This window comes from Salvia hispanica, chromosome 1 (assembly GCF_029641045.1).
Source record: "Salvia hispanica isolate PSC_SH4W2 chromosome 1, Shi_PSC_v1, whole genome shotgun sequence".
In the NCBI taxonomy this organism is placed as follows: Eukaryota; Viridiplantae; Streptophyta; class Magnoliopsida; order Lamiales; family Lamiaceae; genus Salvia; species Salvia hispanica.
The window spans coordinates 39,105,177-39,119,480 of record NC_142692.1 but is presented as its reverse complement, the minus strand read 5'-3'; the positions used below and the strand labels follow the sequence as shown (position 1 = coordinate 39,119,480).

Genomic DNA, 14,304 nt, shown 5'->3' with positions numbered 1-14,304 from the left:
CAAAACTCGCCTTTTATATTAGTATAATTACGATTAGATGAAAAGGCGTCTTAAGAAACTGCCGTTGAAATTTTAAAGCATAATAATCTCATTGGTAGAAACGGTTCTCCTCTAAAAATGATGCAATTATGTATTGATGAATAATTTAAGTTATCAATATTACAAATAAGGATAAAACTTATAAATATTTTTAAATAATGTCAAAACTCGCTTTTTATATTAGTATAGATTTCATTTTTTTGGAACTAAATAATAGACCTATATGTTTATCACTAATTATAAGGTTTGTAGAAAGGTTAGGCACTATCCACGAAAATTAATCTTCATAATATTAAAAAATGAATAAATATTATTCACAAAAAATGAGATCTATTATGCCAAATATAAATATTTAACAAATAAAATTAATTTTAGTCAGCAAATTAAAATGTAAAAATATGACTATTTTTTATTAATTGAATAATCGTTGACTTCAATTACTTCAAAATGTATATATTATCAATATGAGGGGCTTCGGTGCAAATAAGAGGAAAAACTGTAAATCCCCTCGTGATTGGGCCGCATATTATGGGTGTAGGACCCAGCTGTGTTAAATTTTTATATATGCATTTGAAAAGCTATAGGTGTCAGACTGTCAGTGGTCAAAGTCCACCCTGATTCCCCCTTCATTTGAAATTTGAATTCATATGATCATGCATGCACTCATTTTTTTTTTCTTTTTTTTTTTCAAAAAAAAAGTCTTAATTGGGATTTGGATCCCTTGCGGTGGCTAATAGCACAAACACGTTCACTCTGTACTGTCAACTTCGTCTCGCGCACCACATGCGTGCAGAGTAGTGCCTCGCCATTCCCGACATATACCCTAAAGGGCCGAATGGGGGACAAGGGTAAGTGCAAAGTCTCAGCTATCCTTGGGTGAAGGAAATCTCTGTCACTGCCGGTATCGATGAGGAATTGAGGATGCATACTTCCATCTCATGTATGGTTCCCACTACCTTCAAGGGGCGCGACCTTCGGTCACCATTCATTGCATGGATGTGAGAGATATCCGCTGCCATTAGCTCATCTGGTGTGTCTTGTTCGAAAACGTCCAAAGCGCAGTCATCCTCTTCGTCTGCATAGCGTAGCAATCGCTGTTTACACACGTGGCCAATAACCCACTTCTCCGGGCAATGCCAACACAGGCCTAGGCGCGAGCGCTCAGATTTCTCTGCATGCGAGGCTAGGATCGTGTTACCACGCCTCTCCTGACCCCTGCCCTGCGACGTGGTCGCTTGACCCGAACCCGAGGGGGGCTGAGTAGCTGTAGGCACGGTCGTGGCCGTTGCCGACACCCGACCGTTCTGATTCTGCCAAGAACGTCGTTGGTTTGATAAGGGTTGTTGCTGCGGTAGTTGGTCGACTAGTGTATCGGCCAACTCCAGGGCCAACGCCATTGCTTCCGCTAGTGACGCCGGACGGTGGAGTCGTAGGTGTTCTTGCATGGCAGGTTTAAGGCCTGCCACAAACAAGGTGAATAATTCCGACTCCGGAACTCCTTGGACCCTATTGAGGTATTTTTCAAACGTATCGTGATACTCCGAAACCGTCCCTGTTTGAGTTAATTTTGCAATAAACCAAAATTAATTTTTATAACTTTGCCTGTCGAAACGATGGCGTACGTCTACCAAGAAATCTTGCCATGTGACGAACTCTGTGTTCGCGCAATAGTTAAAAACTCATTCTGACGCTGGTGGATCAAATAACATTACGGCGTAATGTAGGCATTAAGCGTCCGGCATCATGAGATGGTCAAAGTAATACTGAACCCTAGATACCCAATTGGTTGCGTCAGTACCATTGAAGCGTGGTGGGTTCATCTTGACGCGCTGTGGTTTTTCGTAACCCGGAACATGGGTTTGATAACGTTGGGAAGGATCCCAACACGAAGCCGCCTTTCAAATTGTTGGTCGTTCCCGCCAGGAAGATAACGCGCTTGTCGGGTGTCCGGCTGCTCCCAACCTGGGCCGTACCGACCTCTGTCGTCGCGACGTCCTCTGTCCTCCGGTACGTTCTCGCGGAAACCCACATTAGGGATGCGAGGTCGATTACCCTTGTCTCCAAACCTTCGAAGACGGACATCGTCATAATCGCCGTCCTCTCCATCATCAAATCCGACTGGTTGGTCGGTCTCTCAGGTCATAGTCGGGCCCAGATTGTCGAATCTGCGATCGGTCTCATCTTTCCAAACATCGATTTTGTCGAATCTCTCCAACAAAAGATCAATCTTGTTATTCATGATACCGTCCTAGAGATTGTCATGCAGCAGGCGGCCGTCTCCATCATCCCCCGGCGTGCGGTGGTTTCCGCCGCCATTATCGCGCCCCGCGGTTGTCGGTCTGCCCCCGAATCGGTTCGGAGGGTAGGTGTCGTGGCGTGGGGTCCCCAAACCGCCTTGCAGTTGTTGTAATTGTTCCGTTGCATGAGTACACGGATGAAAGCACCAGTTGTTAAGGACTCCTTCCTTAACTAGGATCGGCGACTGAGTTTCGTTGATCAAACACGTTCCGGCGCCCTAGCTTAGGTTCGGCGGAAGGCTAGATTCCAGGCTCTGCGCGGTTTTCCGTCGGGCAGCGTGAGAAACTAGGGTTGAAGATTAGTTCACGAGATTTGTGGGCAATTGTTAATTTTATTCATGATTGCGAAGTACGAACAAATGCCCTATTTATAGACTAAGGACCCTAGGGTTGATTCGACCTAATCCTAATCATCTCGGGAAAGAATCAACAAAGAAAACCCGAAACGGAGCTTATACTTTTGCTCGACACTTATTCCAAAAATAAATAACAAAAGTATTAATATCTTAAAAGAAAGAAATAAAGCAAAATAATTAAAAAGACTCGATATCTATTTGGGAACGAACTCGCCCAATCTTTCGGGTGGGCGGACGTTCCTCTTCCCTTTGTTGTCGCGATAGACAGCGGTATCTCCGGCTGATCGAGACCACGCTCCGGCTGATCACTCCTCTCCTCCTGCCCATTTGCCGGTCTGCCCCGACGGTGCCTGACTGATGCGGGTTCGTATCAGCCAGCCTCACCGTCACTGATATCTCCTTTGACGGCTGCGGCGGCAGGAGGCGCAAAATCCCTCCTGCGCCAAGATTTCACTCTCCGGCGAGGTACCTTCTCTCCTTTTCATTTTCTTTTTCTTTTTCTATATCTCTCACCTTCTCTATCTCTTTTTTTTCAGCTTCTTTTTGCTCCCGCCAAAGTCCAAGGAGGCCGTAAAGGCGGAGCGGGCTTTATTCAAAGCCCACCCCTCCTTCTCCAGCTTCCCCAAGATGAACGACACATTTGCCGTTTACAAGCTGCTTGTTGACGAGATCTTCCTCGTCAACAACATGGCACCGCCCCGGGAGTTCACCGTCGAGGACTACTTTGACGCTTGACGTTTGTTTTCGGCTCGTCACAAACTCCTTACACTATTTATAGTTTAAGTTAGAATTAATGCATTTAATTAATATGATAGATTAAGTTAAGAAGTCCTTTATTAAGTGATGTATCATTACATTTAAAATTCTAATTTAATTACAGTTAAAAATCAATCCTAAATTTACGTTCTAAAATGAAAAGTGCGAGTAATATGAGACGGAGGGAGTAATAGTAATTGAATACTCCATATAATGGATGAGGACAATCACGGACGGAGGCATGAATAAAGTCGGTTGTTCTGGCACAATTGGACGAGGTGTTAATACCATAAAATAAATTTGTACGATGATGACGATTGACAGCGAACATGCAATACACAAATTTAATCGACACGTGTTCCTATTCCTATATCGAACAAAGCCATCTTCAAATTACAAGTAGTAGTACTAATTAAAGACGGAACAAGATTCCACTCATAAAAATGAGATATTGCATTTTTAAAATTTAGTTAATCGTAATAAAAAAGACATAATCAAACATAACTCTTGAAACTTTATAACACTACTCCATAAGAGCATGCATACAATTTTACAAACAAATTCAAACTTTGAATGATAGTAATTGTCATTTTTTTATAATATATTAATAATGAATAGAAAAGAAGAGAATATAATAATTAAGCAATATTAATAATAATTAAAATTTTCTGTTATCATTTAAACAAGAAATAGGATTATTAAAAATTACATAAATAGCTAGAAGGCTTGAATAGTTTAAATGCGTTACATTTGTTGGGAACAAAATAAGTCTAGTGGTACTACGTAGAATTAATGACGTTGATCTATGGTCCATTTTAAGTTTCCTAATTTATGTTAAAGTTATATGGCACGTGGATCCTTTTTATTCCAATTGTCAAAGAGTTAATGGTGAGGCACACCAAATTATTGTGCCACCATGGTGTGGAAGGACCATATAATTTTTACTCATATCTAATAGTTTTTCTTCTAATCGATTATTCCATTATTTCCATCGTTGAATAAGAAAATTAGCAATAGGAGTCTTCTAACTTAATATCCTGTTTTTCGGATAGCGGATATCCAATAGTTTTTCTTCTAATCGATTATTCCATTATTCAGAATAAGAAAATTAGCAATAGGAGTCTTGTAACTTAACTAGGAGTAGAGTTTGAAAACTTATGGAGTAATTGAATATTTAATTGATGAGGTTAATCACGTTGTGGTCATTTATTAAGTTGGCTATATACTTTTGTTGGCAGAGGGTGAAGTGGGTGCCTTGTTGTTTCTAGTGGTGTTTATAAAAGTACAGGAAAAAATAGGAGCATATACAAAACTTTGTACTGTAAAGGACAATTGAGAGAGGAGTATATACAAAACTTTATACAAAACAGTTTTGTTGCAAATTTAATTTGGCATTAAATCTTGGGATATTGGCCCCTGATATTATGAAACTTTCAAAAAATCGAATTTTTTCCAGAAACATTTAATTTGGTAAATAATATCATGAACTTTACTTGAGTTTGTTTTTTTCCCATCACTGGAAAAATTCCAGCTATATTAATGGATTGAAGAATAATGTTGGAGGGTGTACTTCATGAAAAACTATCCTCAAATATTGAATAACTTGAAGTTCTCGAAGTTATTGTTGAGAAATTACGAAAAATAAAATCGTATCATAGACTGCACATGTGTTTTTTATGTGCAATATTCTTACACGATGAAAAGACAAGAGAACTAGTATTAGTAGTAATAATCATATGTTTAGATTGGAATCTTTATTTTGCTTATTGTTTGGTGATTTATAATGTGAATATTTAGACCATGTTTATCGCTGTAGTAAAGACCGACCGCCACATCATTGGTATTTAAAAAAAAGAAAATTAAATTTGATAGGTCTCTCTCTCTTAGTCCCAAAAGCAATACTCCTACTAGTTTTTTACTTTTATTTAGCATTCTTAGTCCCAAAAGTTTTACTCCTACTAATTTTTTTAAATAAGACTTTTTGTTTTAATTTGAGGAAGTCAACTGTAATCGTCATGGTGGAGATTTGGGAATTACTACTATTTTAATAGAATGAATATATCCTGGAAAAGCATAGCCTCTGATTTTGATGTTTATATGTAGGGAAAAAATGGAGAGACAGTTGATAATAATTAAAGTTTATGTTTTAATAAAAGGTAAATAGGAAAAAATCATGAGTTTTGGTCTACATCATAATTTTCATAAATGACCGATTAAATCATAGTATTAATTTTGATGTACTGAGTTGTCCCATAGATTGCAATATGCAAGAAAATTAAGCATAGCATGGACACCGGGAACGTATGATTTATTAGAGCATCCACAATGGATGTCCGATCGCGCGCCCAATCGGCCGAGATCGGGCTCGGGCATGGTCGGGCATTCACTGCAGGCCTCGGTCACGCCCGAGCGCGACCGAGAGTTCGGTCGCAACCGATCCCGAGCCCGATCGATCGGGCGTGAGATCGGGCGCCCATTGCAGAGGCGCGCCCGATCATGCGTTGGCCCGATCACGCGTTTTTGAATTTTTTTTTTTCTTTTTCAATTCTATAAATATACCTTAATTTCACTCATTTTTCACACAACTCTCACACATCTCTCTCAACTCTCTCTCCATTGCAATATCTCTTTCACTCACTTTTCCAAAATGTTTCCCGGGGAAGATATTGGTCGGTCTATGGAACGCGCAATGTTTGCTTTCGGGAACCAGATTCTCGCCGGTATTCGTGCAATACATGAGCAAGAGCAAGCCGAACAGCAGGCCCAAGAGCAGGTCCCGAGGCCCATCCGCCGACGGAAATCCGTCCGTCGAGAGCATGTCCTAGCTCATCAACGTTTGTTCGAGGACTACTTCGCCGAACATCCCCGGTGGGACGCGCCGGTTTTTCGCCGACGGTTTAGGATGCGGCGAGAGTTGTTTCTCCAGATTGTTCACGCGTTGGATGTGCGCGACGAGTACTTCCAGTGGCGGGAAGATGCGGCCCATAGAAAGGGTCCATCCCCGCTGACGAAGTGCACTGTTGCGCTTCGTCAGTTGGCATACGGCACTACGGCGGACATGTTCGACGAGTATCTTCACGTCAGGGATACAACTGGCCGTGAGTGTCTGGTAAATTTTTGTGCGGGCATTATTGACGCCTTCGGCGCCACATATTTGCGCAAGCCGAATGCCCAAGACTGCCAGGACCTGCTGCGGATGCACGATACGGTGCACGACTTTCCTGTAATGTTAGGGAGTATTGATTGTATGCACTGGGAGTGGAAGAATTGTCCTGCAGCGTGGAGAGGCCAATTCACCAGTGGGTATAAGGGTACCCACCCGACAATGATCCTTGAAGCAATCGTTGACCACAGTCTTTGGATTTGGCATGCTCACTTTGGCGTGGCGGGGTCCAACAACGAACATCAATGTGCTGAACTCGTCCAGTCTCTTCACCGAGCAATGCAATGGCAACGGTCTGGTTATCAGCTTCACTGCCAACGGACGACAACATCATATGGGGTACTACTTAGCCGACGGTATTTACCCGAGATGGCCAGTTTTCTTGAAGACGATCTCCTGCCCAATGGGTGCGAGGAGAGAGTTTTTTGCGGCAAAGCAGGAGGCTGCATGGAAGGACGTGGAGCGAGGATTCGGTGTGCTTCAAGCACGTTGGGGAATAGTGAAAGGCCCGGCTCGTTCCTGGTATATGCATCATATCGCCAATGTCATGTACGCGTGCATCATCTTGCACAACATGATTATTCACGATGAAGGTCGTGCAGCTAGCCAGTGGTCCGACGATGAAGCCGCTCCGAGCGCAGGTCATGCAGCCCTGCCGGTCGTTCGAGGTTTACCCTATGGACTCAGCGAGAGATTACAAGCTCAAGATAGCATGCGCAACCAATAAGCTCATTTGATCTCATGAACAACATGATTGAAGAAGTTTGGACACGTAGTGGTCGTTGAAATTGTACCTCTTTATTGTAACTTTAAAAAAAATAAAATAAGTAATGTATGTTTTTTGCTAGTTCTTTAATTTAGAAGTCTAATTTTGCTATTTATAATTGGTAAACATAAAAAAAATTAAAATTAAAATTAAAATGAGAAATGGATAATAGATAGGGCATGCACTAGGACTCCATCATTACAGAAAGATGAGACATGCTGACGTGGCAACCACTAAGACTTTCACTGGGGCATGCACTAGGACATCCATTGTGGATGCTCTTAACAGGATTTCAGATTGTGAGAAAAAATCCCCAAATTCTTGTCTCGAAAACAGTTGTTCTATAATTTAGAAATAAAGTCATTTTACTTGTTACTAAAAGTAGTAGGAGTACTACTTAGATTTCCACTTGTATTTAATACACATCATCGCCACATCATTCCATAATGACACATGGTGGTGCGCTTTGAATAATTATTGAGAACAATAATTATTCTACTAATAATTATTGAATAAATTTGATCAACTACGAAACTCACCGTTAATAAATACTACTAATATCTTCCTGATTTTGATTCATTTTACATTTCACACAATTCGTTGCCATTAAATTCCATTCTTAATAGTAAACATATTACTAGTACTCCCTCTGTCCCATTAAAAATGCAACGTTTTCCTTTTTTGGTTGTCCCATTAAAAATGAAACGTTTCCTTAAAAGGAAACAACTCTATCTCTACTTTTTCATCTCTATTACTTTACTCTCTCTTCATTAACTCACAAAACAACACTACATAAAATTCCGTGCCGATTCTCAAATGTTGCATTTTAAGTGGGACGGAGGGAGTATTATTTATGGACATGAATACTCACATAACTAATTATTTGTTTAGATTGAAGTAAGTTCATTTTTTATGGCTTTGGGATCAAGATTGGGCAAATAACACTTACTGTATTTAGAAAGTGCCTTCGTGGCAACCGTTTGCATTTCTTATGATGTTACAAACTTATAATCTGATAGTATTGGATAAGATATTTAAAAATGAGCCCATTTTTTCTGTATAGTTTTTTCTCGAATAATATTATTGAGAATAATAATTGAATATCCAGGTGCCTTATTTGAAGACTGTTTCAGTCCAACCTAAATTGAAGCAATCTTTGGTCCATTTTTAGTATCCAACAAATGGTAGACAACATTAATTTTTTAATTCAAATTCTTCCATGTGATTACGTGGACAATCAATGTTATAGAATTGAGAGATCTCCTTTTGTTTCACGATCCTTCCATTTGTTGTACAACAATAACCAAAATGTATTTCTTGTAGGAGACAATGGTAACTTGATTTGTAATCAACTAGATGGAGGCCAGATATTATAGTTTTTGGAAAAATTTATGTGCCATTGCCCTTGTAATACTAAAGCATATCAGTACGATTAATCAAGAATTGCACCCAATGAACACAGTTAAACATAATAGTAAACTATGGTTAATATAATCGCGAATTTTGTGTAATTTTGACCCAACCACAATTGGACCTCCTTTTATTGTTACAAGCAGCTCCACTATTAGCATATATTATCGATATAGCTGGAACAATAATGTAATCAAAATAAAAGAATATGATAAATTCATCGTCAAAAGAAATGCATCTTCAATAAAGTAGAAATTCTAATTTATATATGATTGAATTTGTCAGAATTATTGGATTTTCAATTCTACATTTCTTTAGTTGAACCAAATAAGAATTTCATAGCCTTGTACCCAACTGGTTTGATCATACATAACATATGTAAATTGATCACTGTCCGCTGCTCGTTTGTAGGTAGTATTTTTCAAGTTTTTCTTAAGTATATCAACTTGTGCTAATATGCTTTCCTCTATAATTTCACCAACGATCCTTCTAACAGCTGCATATTTATATTTAGGTAGTTTTACTTGCTTCACATCTTGTGTTAGAGGTTTTGGGAGACCGCCATTTTGATATTTGATTGGTACATAATAGTAGGATGTGTAAGTAGAATTCACGACATCTAAGAATAGTAGTGGGCCTACATTGATAATATTTTCTTTTCGGTCATTCTTGTGATGTACTAAGTAATTGAACAAACTGCATATAAAACACAAATAAATTAGAAAATGAAACAAAAAATGTGGGAGTTTAAAAATTTAACAAATTAACATAATTCAATATGTTTCCAATTAAATATAAATATAAATTGAATTTGGTTGCGAAAATTTCAAGTAGAAGCAAATTATTACTCCTAAAAAACTTAAAAATAATTGAAATAAAAAAAATTTACATGTCTCCAGCTTTTGTAATACCACCCATGATTGAGTATTGTAAGACTGTCGGAGCTATCACCCATAAATATTGGCTGTAATTTCTTATCTCAAATTCCTTTTCATTATGAATAATATATAGTAAATGTCGGACATTCAATTTTTTTACATTGCACTGGAGGACCATCTCCTCCATATATATCCTTTTGTTTCATGACCTTTGCATTTTTGTAGAACAATGAAAGAAAAAATCACTAATAAACAAAGTGTCTTTCTTGAAAGAGACATTAAAATAACTTGATTTGATAATGTTTTCCTTTGCTCGATTTGAGATGTGTGTATATAGTCACAGAAAAATCATACTATAAACGTAATTATCATTAAATATAATTATGGGTAGTCATGTTAATTAAATTAAAAGAAGGGCTCTGCAAAATTTGGGAAAATGGTAGTCATATTAAGTTTGGGGAATGGTGATGGAGGAGGTGGTGAAAATTAAATAATTAAATAAATACTAATGATTGTGCATAATTATGCTTTTATATTCTGTATAGGCAGTAATCCTTTTTCATTATATGCAAATCTTATTCAATTGTCTTAAATTAATCAAATCAACCGAACAGTAATCTAAAATCTAATATTAAAATAATCCTCGATAAAGCCTGTCCTCTCCTGTCCTATATTGCATCCACTATTATTTTATACGATAAACGGAACAGGCACTAGTCTCCATCCAAATATAAGTAGCAAACTCATCCAATCGTGGGATTATTTTTAATGAATTCATCAAATCCTAATTCGAAGTGGCACGTACAGTTTGGTTGAGCATTAATATACTCTTGTAATTATCATTAGTTAGTCATTACTCTTGTAATATACTCAAACAATGTGTTGTGTTACAATAGCTGGAGTTAGAAAATCACTGAGTTATAAATGCAATCGAGTTTTTCGTATGTAATTTATTGTTTAATTAATGCATTGATTACGACCGTTAAATAATTTTTATTGAATTTTATTTTTATTGTGATTTTTTTATTTAGATTTTGAAAATGGTAGTGTGCAATAAGAGAAAATAATAAAAGGCAACAATGTCGCCAAGAACGGCGAGAAAGAGAGGAAGATGCAGTTTTGCAATCACAAAAGAATGACAGTATCCTAACTCCATTTAATTAATTGACATTTTGACTTAGGATAAAAATTAGATAATCGGGTATTATTTGCACGATATCCAAAATTATAGGTTAGTCGATCATAGATAAGTTAATATCAGATGTTAGTAATAGAGGTTGGCAAACTACTATGATCTACAGATTCTCTGTCTATATCGTTATCCATTGTTTTGTATATCGATCATAGATAAGTCAATATCCGATCTCATACTTGGAGGGGCGGATCCACGTGGTAGAGAGGAGGGGATAAAGCCCTCAATGATTTATTTTAAAATTATATTCTTTATAAATATTTGAATTTTATCTAAATTTTATGTAAATTATTGTGTGAAAACCCTTACAAATAATTTAAAACACTCGAAAATATGTTTTGAAACAAAATTGATGACTTCATATATTTTTTTTGGGGGCCACCCCGGCTTAACTATTTTCCATTTTCTGAATATCAGATGCCCGTTAAATTTTAGACTGGATAGATTACACTCAATATCCATATTGAAAACCTACTAGATGCAACCCATTTAGTGAATTTTCCTACTAATTGACGTTGAATTTATTCCATTATGCCCGTCATCGAACAAGAAAATTAGCAGTGGGAGTCTTCTAACTTAATTAATGGGAGTAATAAATTACTAAACATATGGGTAATTGGAGTGGATTTTGAAAATTTATTATTGAATATTTAATTGATTAGGCCGATCACGTTGGGGCCAATTACTTGTATTGTTTCTGGAGGTGTTTTTAATAGTACAGAAAAATAAAATATACACGAAATTTTCTAGGACGGAGGAAATTTGAGAGTGGAGAAGAAAACCCATAATATTATCAACAATATGTAGTGTTTGTCCCTATCAAAAAAAGGCAATTTGAAATTACATTAATGTATCTGTCTATTATTCAAGCGTAGCTACATTGTGGCATGGGGCCAACAATACAATAGTTTTTGTCTAGCACATTTGGTTTCGACTCTAGACATTAGTCGATTGCTCGAATCTCCAACGTTGACTTCTCATCTGCTTCATTTTGATTTATTTTCAAATAAAATATTTTTTCCAGCTCGTTTCCCGATAAAAAAAAAAGTTTAAAAGGTATACAAAACTCAATATTCTAGTTTCATTTGCAATTTAGATTTTTTGAAAAAATATTAGAATAATTGAGTAAATTATTACAATTATTATTATTCACATGATGAGTCTATTTCTTATGCATCCAACTCGTTAATATATCTCTATTAGTATTACTCATTAATATTCTTGCTAGTTTACTCTACAATTTTTTAGTACACTGAAAAGTAATATTATTTGCATAATTGATCAAACAAGTATTCATTTAAGAGTCGCGGTTCTTTCTCCATCGATCCCTTCTCTATTTGTATATTTATTCTTCTATTTATTTGTATGGATAACGTCAAATATATATTGTTCTCAAATCTCAAATATATTTTCGGAGACCTGTGACGTACATGAGTTTTCGCCCACGTCAATACAAATTATGGAATGCTTTATGATTTAAGATAAACTCATTTATAATCATTAATGATGGAAGTAATACATTTTATTTTGTTTGATGGAATGAAAATTAGTACTTAATATTTAATCGATCAAGAATTCACGTTTGTTTTTTCAGGAATTTGGTTATCCAGGCTTATACGCAACGGGTTCTATTTAGTGACTTTTCTTTATAACCGACGAAGAACAAGAAAATTAGCAGTAGGAGTCTTCTAACTAAATTACTAATAAATCCAACTAATTATTAATAGTAATTGAATACTCCTATTTAATTGATGAGGTCCATCATGTATAAAATTGCACGATGATGACGATTGCCAGCAAACAAGCAAAATACAAATTTAATCGACACGTGCTATTGACACAAATTTAATACGACTCGTGTTTGACTATATCGATCAAAGCCATCTCTCTATCTATGACTATGTGGAGTGCATATCTATAGCATTTTAGTTAATAATAAAAGAGGACATTGTAAAACATAACTCTTGATTCTTGATAATACTAGTAGCAATACATATGAGCAGAGCAAGTCTACAGACTACAATTTTACGAACAAATTCAAATATTATATCTGAATGATAAAAAATTCTTTTATGAAAATATATTAATAGTAAATAGAAAAGAAAAAAACATAGTGATTTAAAAGGAAAAAATATAATAATTAAAATTTCTGTTATAATGGTATTAATATTTAAACAAATAGGAGTACTTTACATTGTAGGGAAAAAGGCTAGTAGCGTAGTGTTTTAAAGGACGTTATTTAAATGGAGTACTAGTAATAAAATATTTAAATAATAAATAATTTTTGTTCACCTATTGGAACACATAATGTTAGTACTCCACTACATTTTTCAAGAAAATTTGAGAAAGAGAGGAGGCCGCTTAAGATCAGCATCTCAGGGCTAGGCTAGCTCCAAGTAGTATTTTATTTAATAACTTACAGCTGAAATACTAAATATATTAAGATTTTATTTGGTCGTATGGGTATGAATATAATAACATAATCTCAAGATATAATTTTTGTAGTAGACTATGATTTATTGATTTATAAGTTAGTTTAAAAAAATTACTGTATTTTATAGATGGAACACGACAATTACCAAAATATCCTTATTGTTAATTTTTGTATTTAAAGATTATATGTGTATTTCTTTTATTAAGTAAGCTAAATCAATGTTTATTTGGTGATTAATGGGGATAGATGCACGAAAGTAGTACTAATTAATTTAGTTAGTTATCATTACTTAAAAGATTTATTAGTAGTATATTTTACTAAAAATAATAATCTAAATGTTAAATGTGGAGGGTGGATCAAAGACAGTGAATAACAACAAAGGCCAACACCATACAATTGAACAATCCGACAACAGCAAGAACAAGAAGAAGCGTATCCAAAACAAAAACAACAATAATGTGGAATGGTTAATGCAGCGTATCCATCCCCCATTAATCCTCCTCGGCCTCCTCGGCCTCCTCCTCCTCCTCCTCGGCCTCCTCCTTCTTGTACTTCTCCTCCTTCTTTTGATAATACTTCTTGGTCAGCAACTCGTGGGATCTGATTGGTTCCAGACCATCCTTGATGTGAATCCGGGTATTCACAATCATAGGATGCAACGACATCGAGGGCCATGGGTTGATTGGGGTCCGAGAAAAGGTGGAGATATGGCAAGGAGCCAAGCCGGATTCGAAGGTCTGACTCAAACCAGAATTTGCCTATCAAAATGATGTCCAAATGCTGTTCTAAGACCACCATTATCTTCATCGTCAAAAGAGCTTCGCGTGAGTACCTTACACACCTCAATCGGAGCTCGGATGAGGAAGTTATGATCGTTTTAAGAAAGCCGCGCAATGCAGAAAGAAACACGCGGGGCGGGTGTTTTGCCAACCCCAAAACACCCGGTCGGGTTTTTTTGCCGAAAAATCAGTTTTTGTCCAGAGACTTCACCCGGTCGGGTGAAATGAGCCGTG

General features: G+C 36.7%; 1 protein-coding gene and 1 pseudogene across 1 annotated transcript; one reads left to right on the top strand and one right to left on the bottom strand.

Moving 5' to 3' along the window:
- Positions 1 to 905: 905 nt before the first annotated feature.
- On the bottom strand, positions 906 to 2,463 carry LOC148933764 (uncharacterized; annotated as a pseudogene).
- Positions 2,464 to 6,095: 3,632 nt separating this feature from the next.
- LOC125220726 (uncharacterized) lies at positions 6,096 to 7,338 on the top strand. The gene is made up of 2 exons (XM_048122873.2): positions 6,096 to 6,671; positions 6,787 to 7,338. Exons 1-2 carry the CDS (start codon positions 6,096 to 6,098, stop codon positions 7,336 to 7,338), a joined length of 1,128 nt encoding a protein of 375 aa, XP_047978830.2.
- Positions 7,339 to 14,304: the final 6,966 nt, after the last annotated feature.

Excerpts from the sequence above, each read along its gene's own strand:
- LOC125220726 (XM_048122873.2), top strand. The coding sequence starts at position 6,096 with ATGTTTCCCGGGGAAGATATTGGTCGGTCTATGGAACGCGCAATGTTT. Across the intron at positions 6,672-6,786 it reads ATACGGTGCACGACTTTCCT|CAATCGTTGACCACAGTCTT; the intron begins GTAATGTTAGGG and ends TGATCCTTGAAG.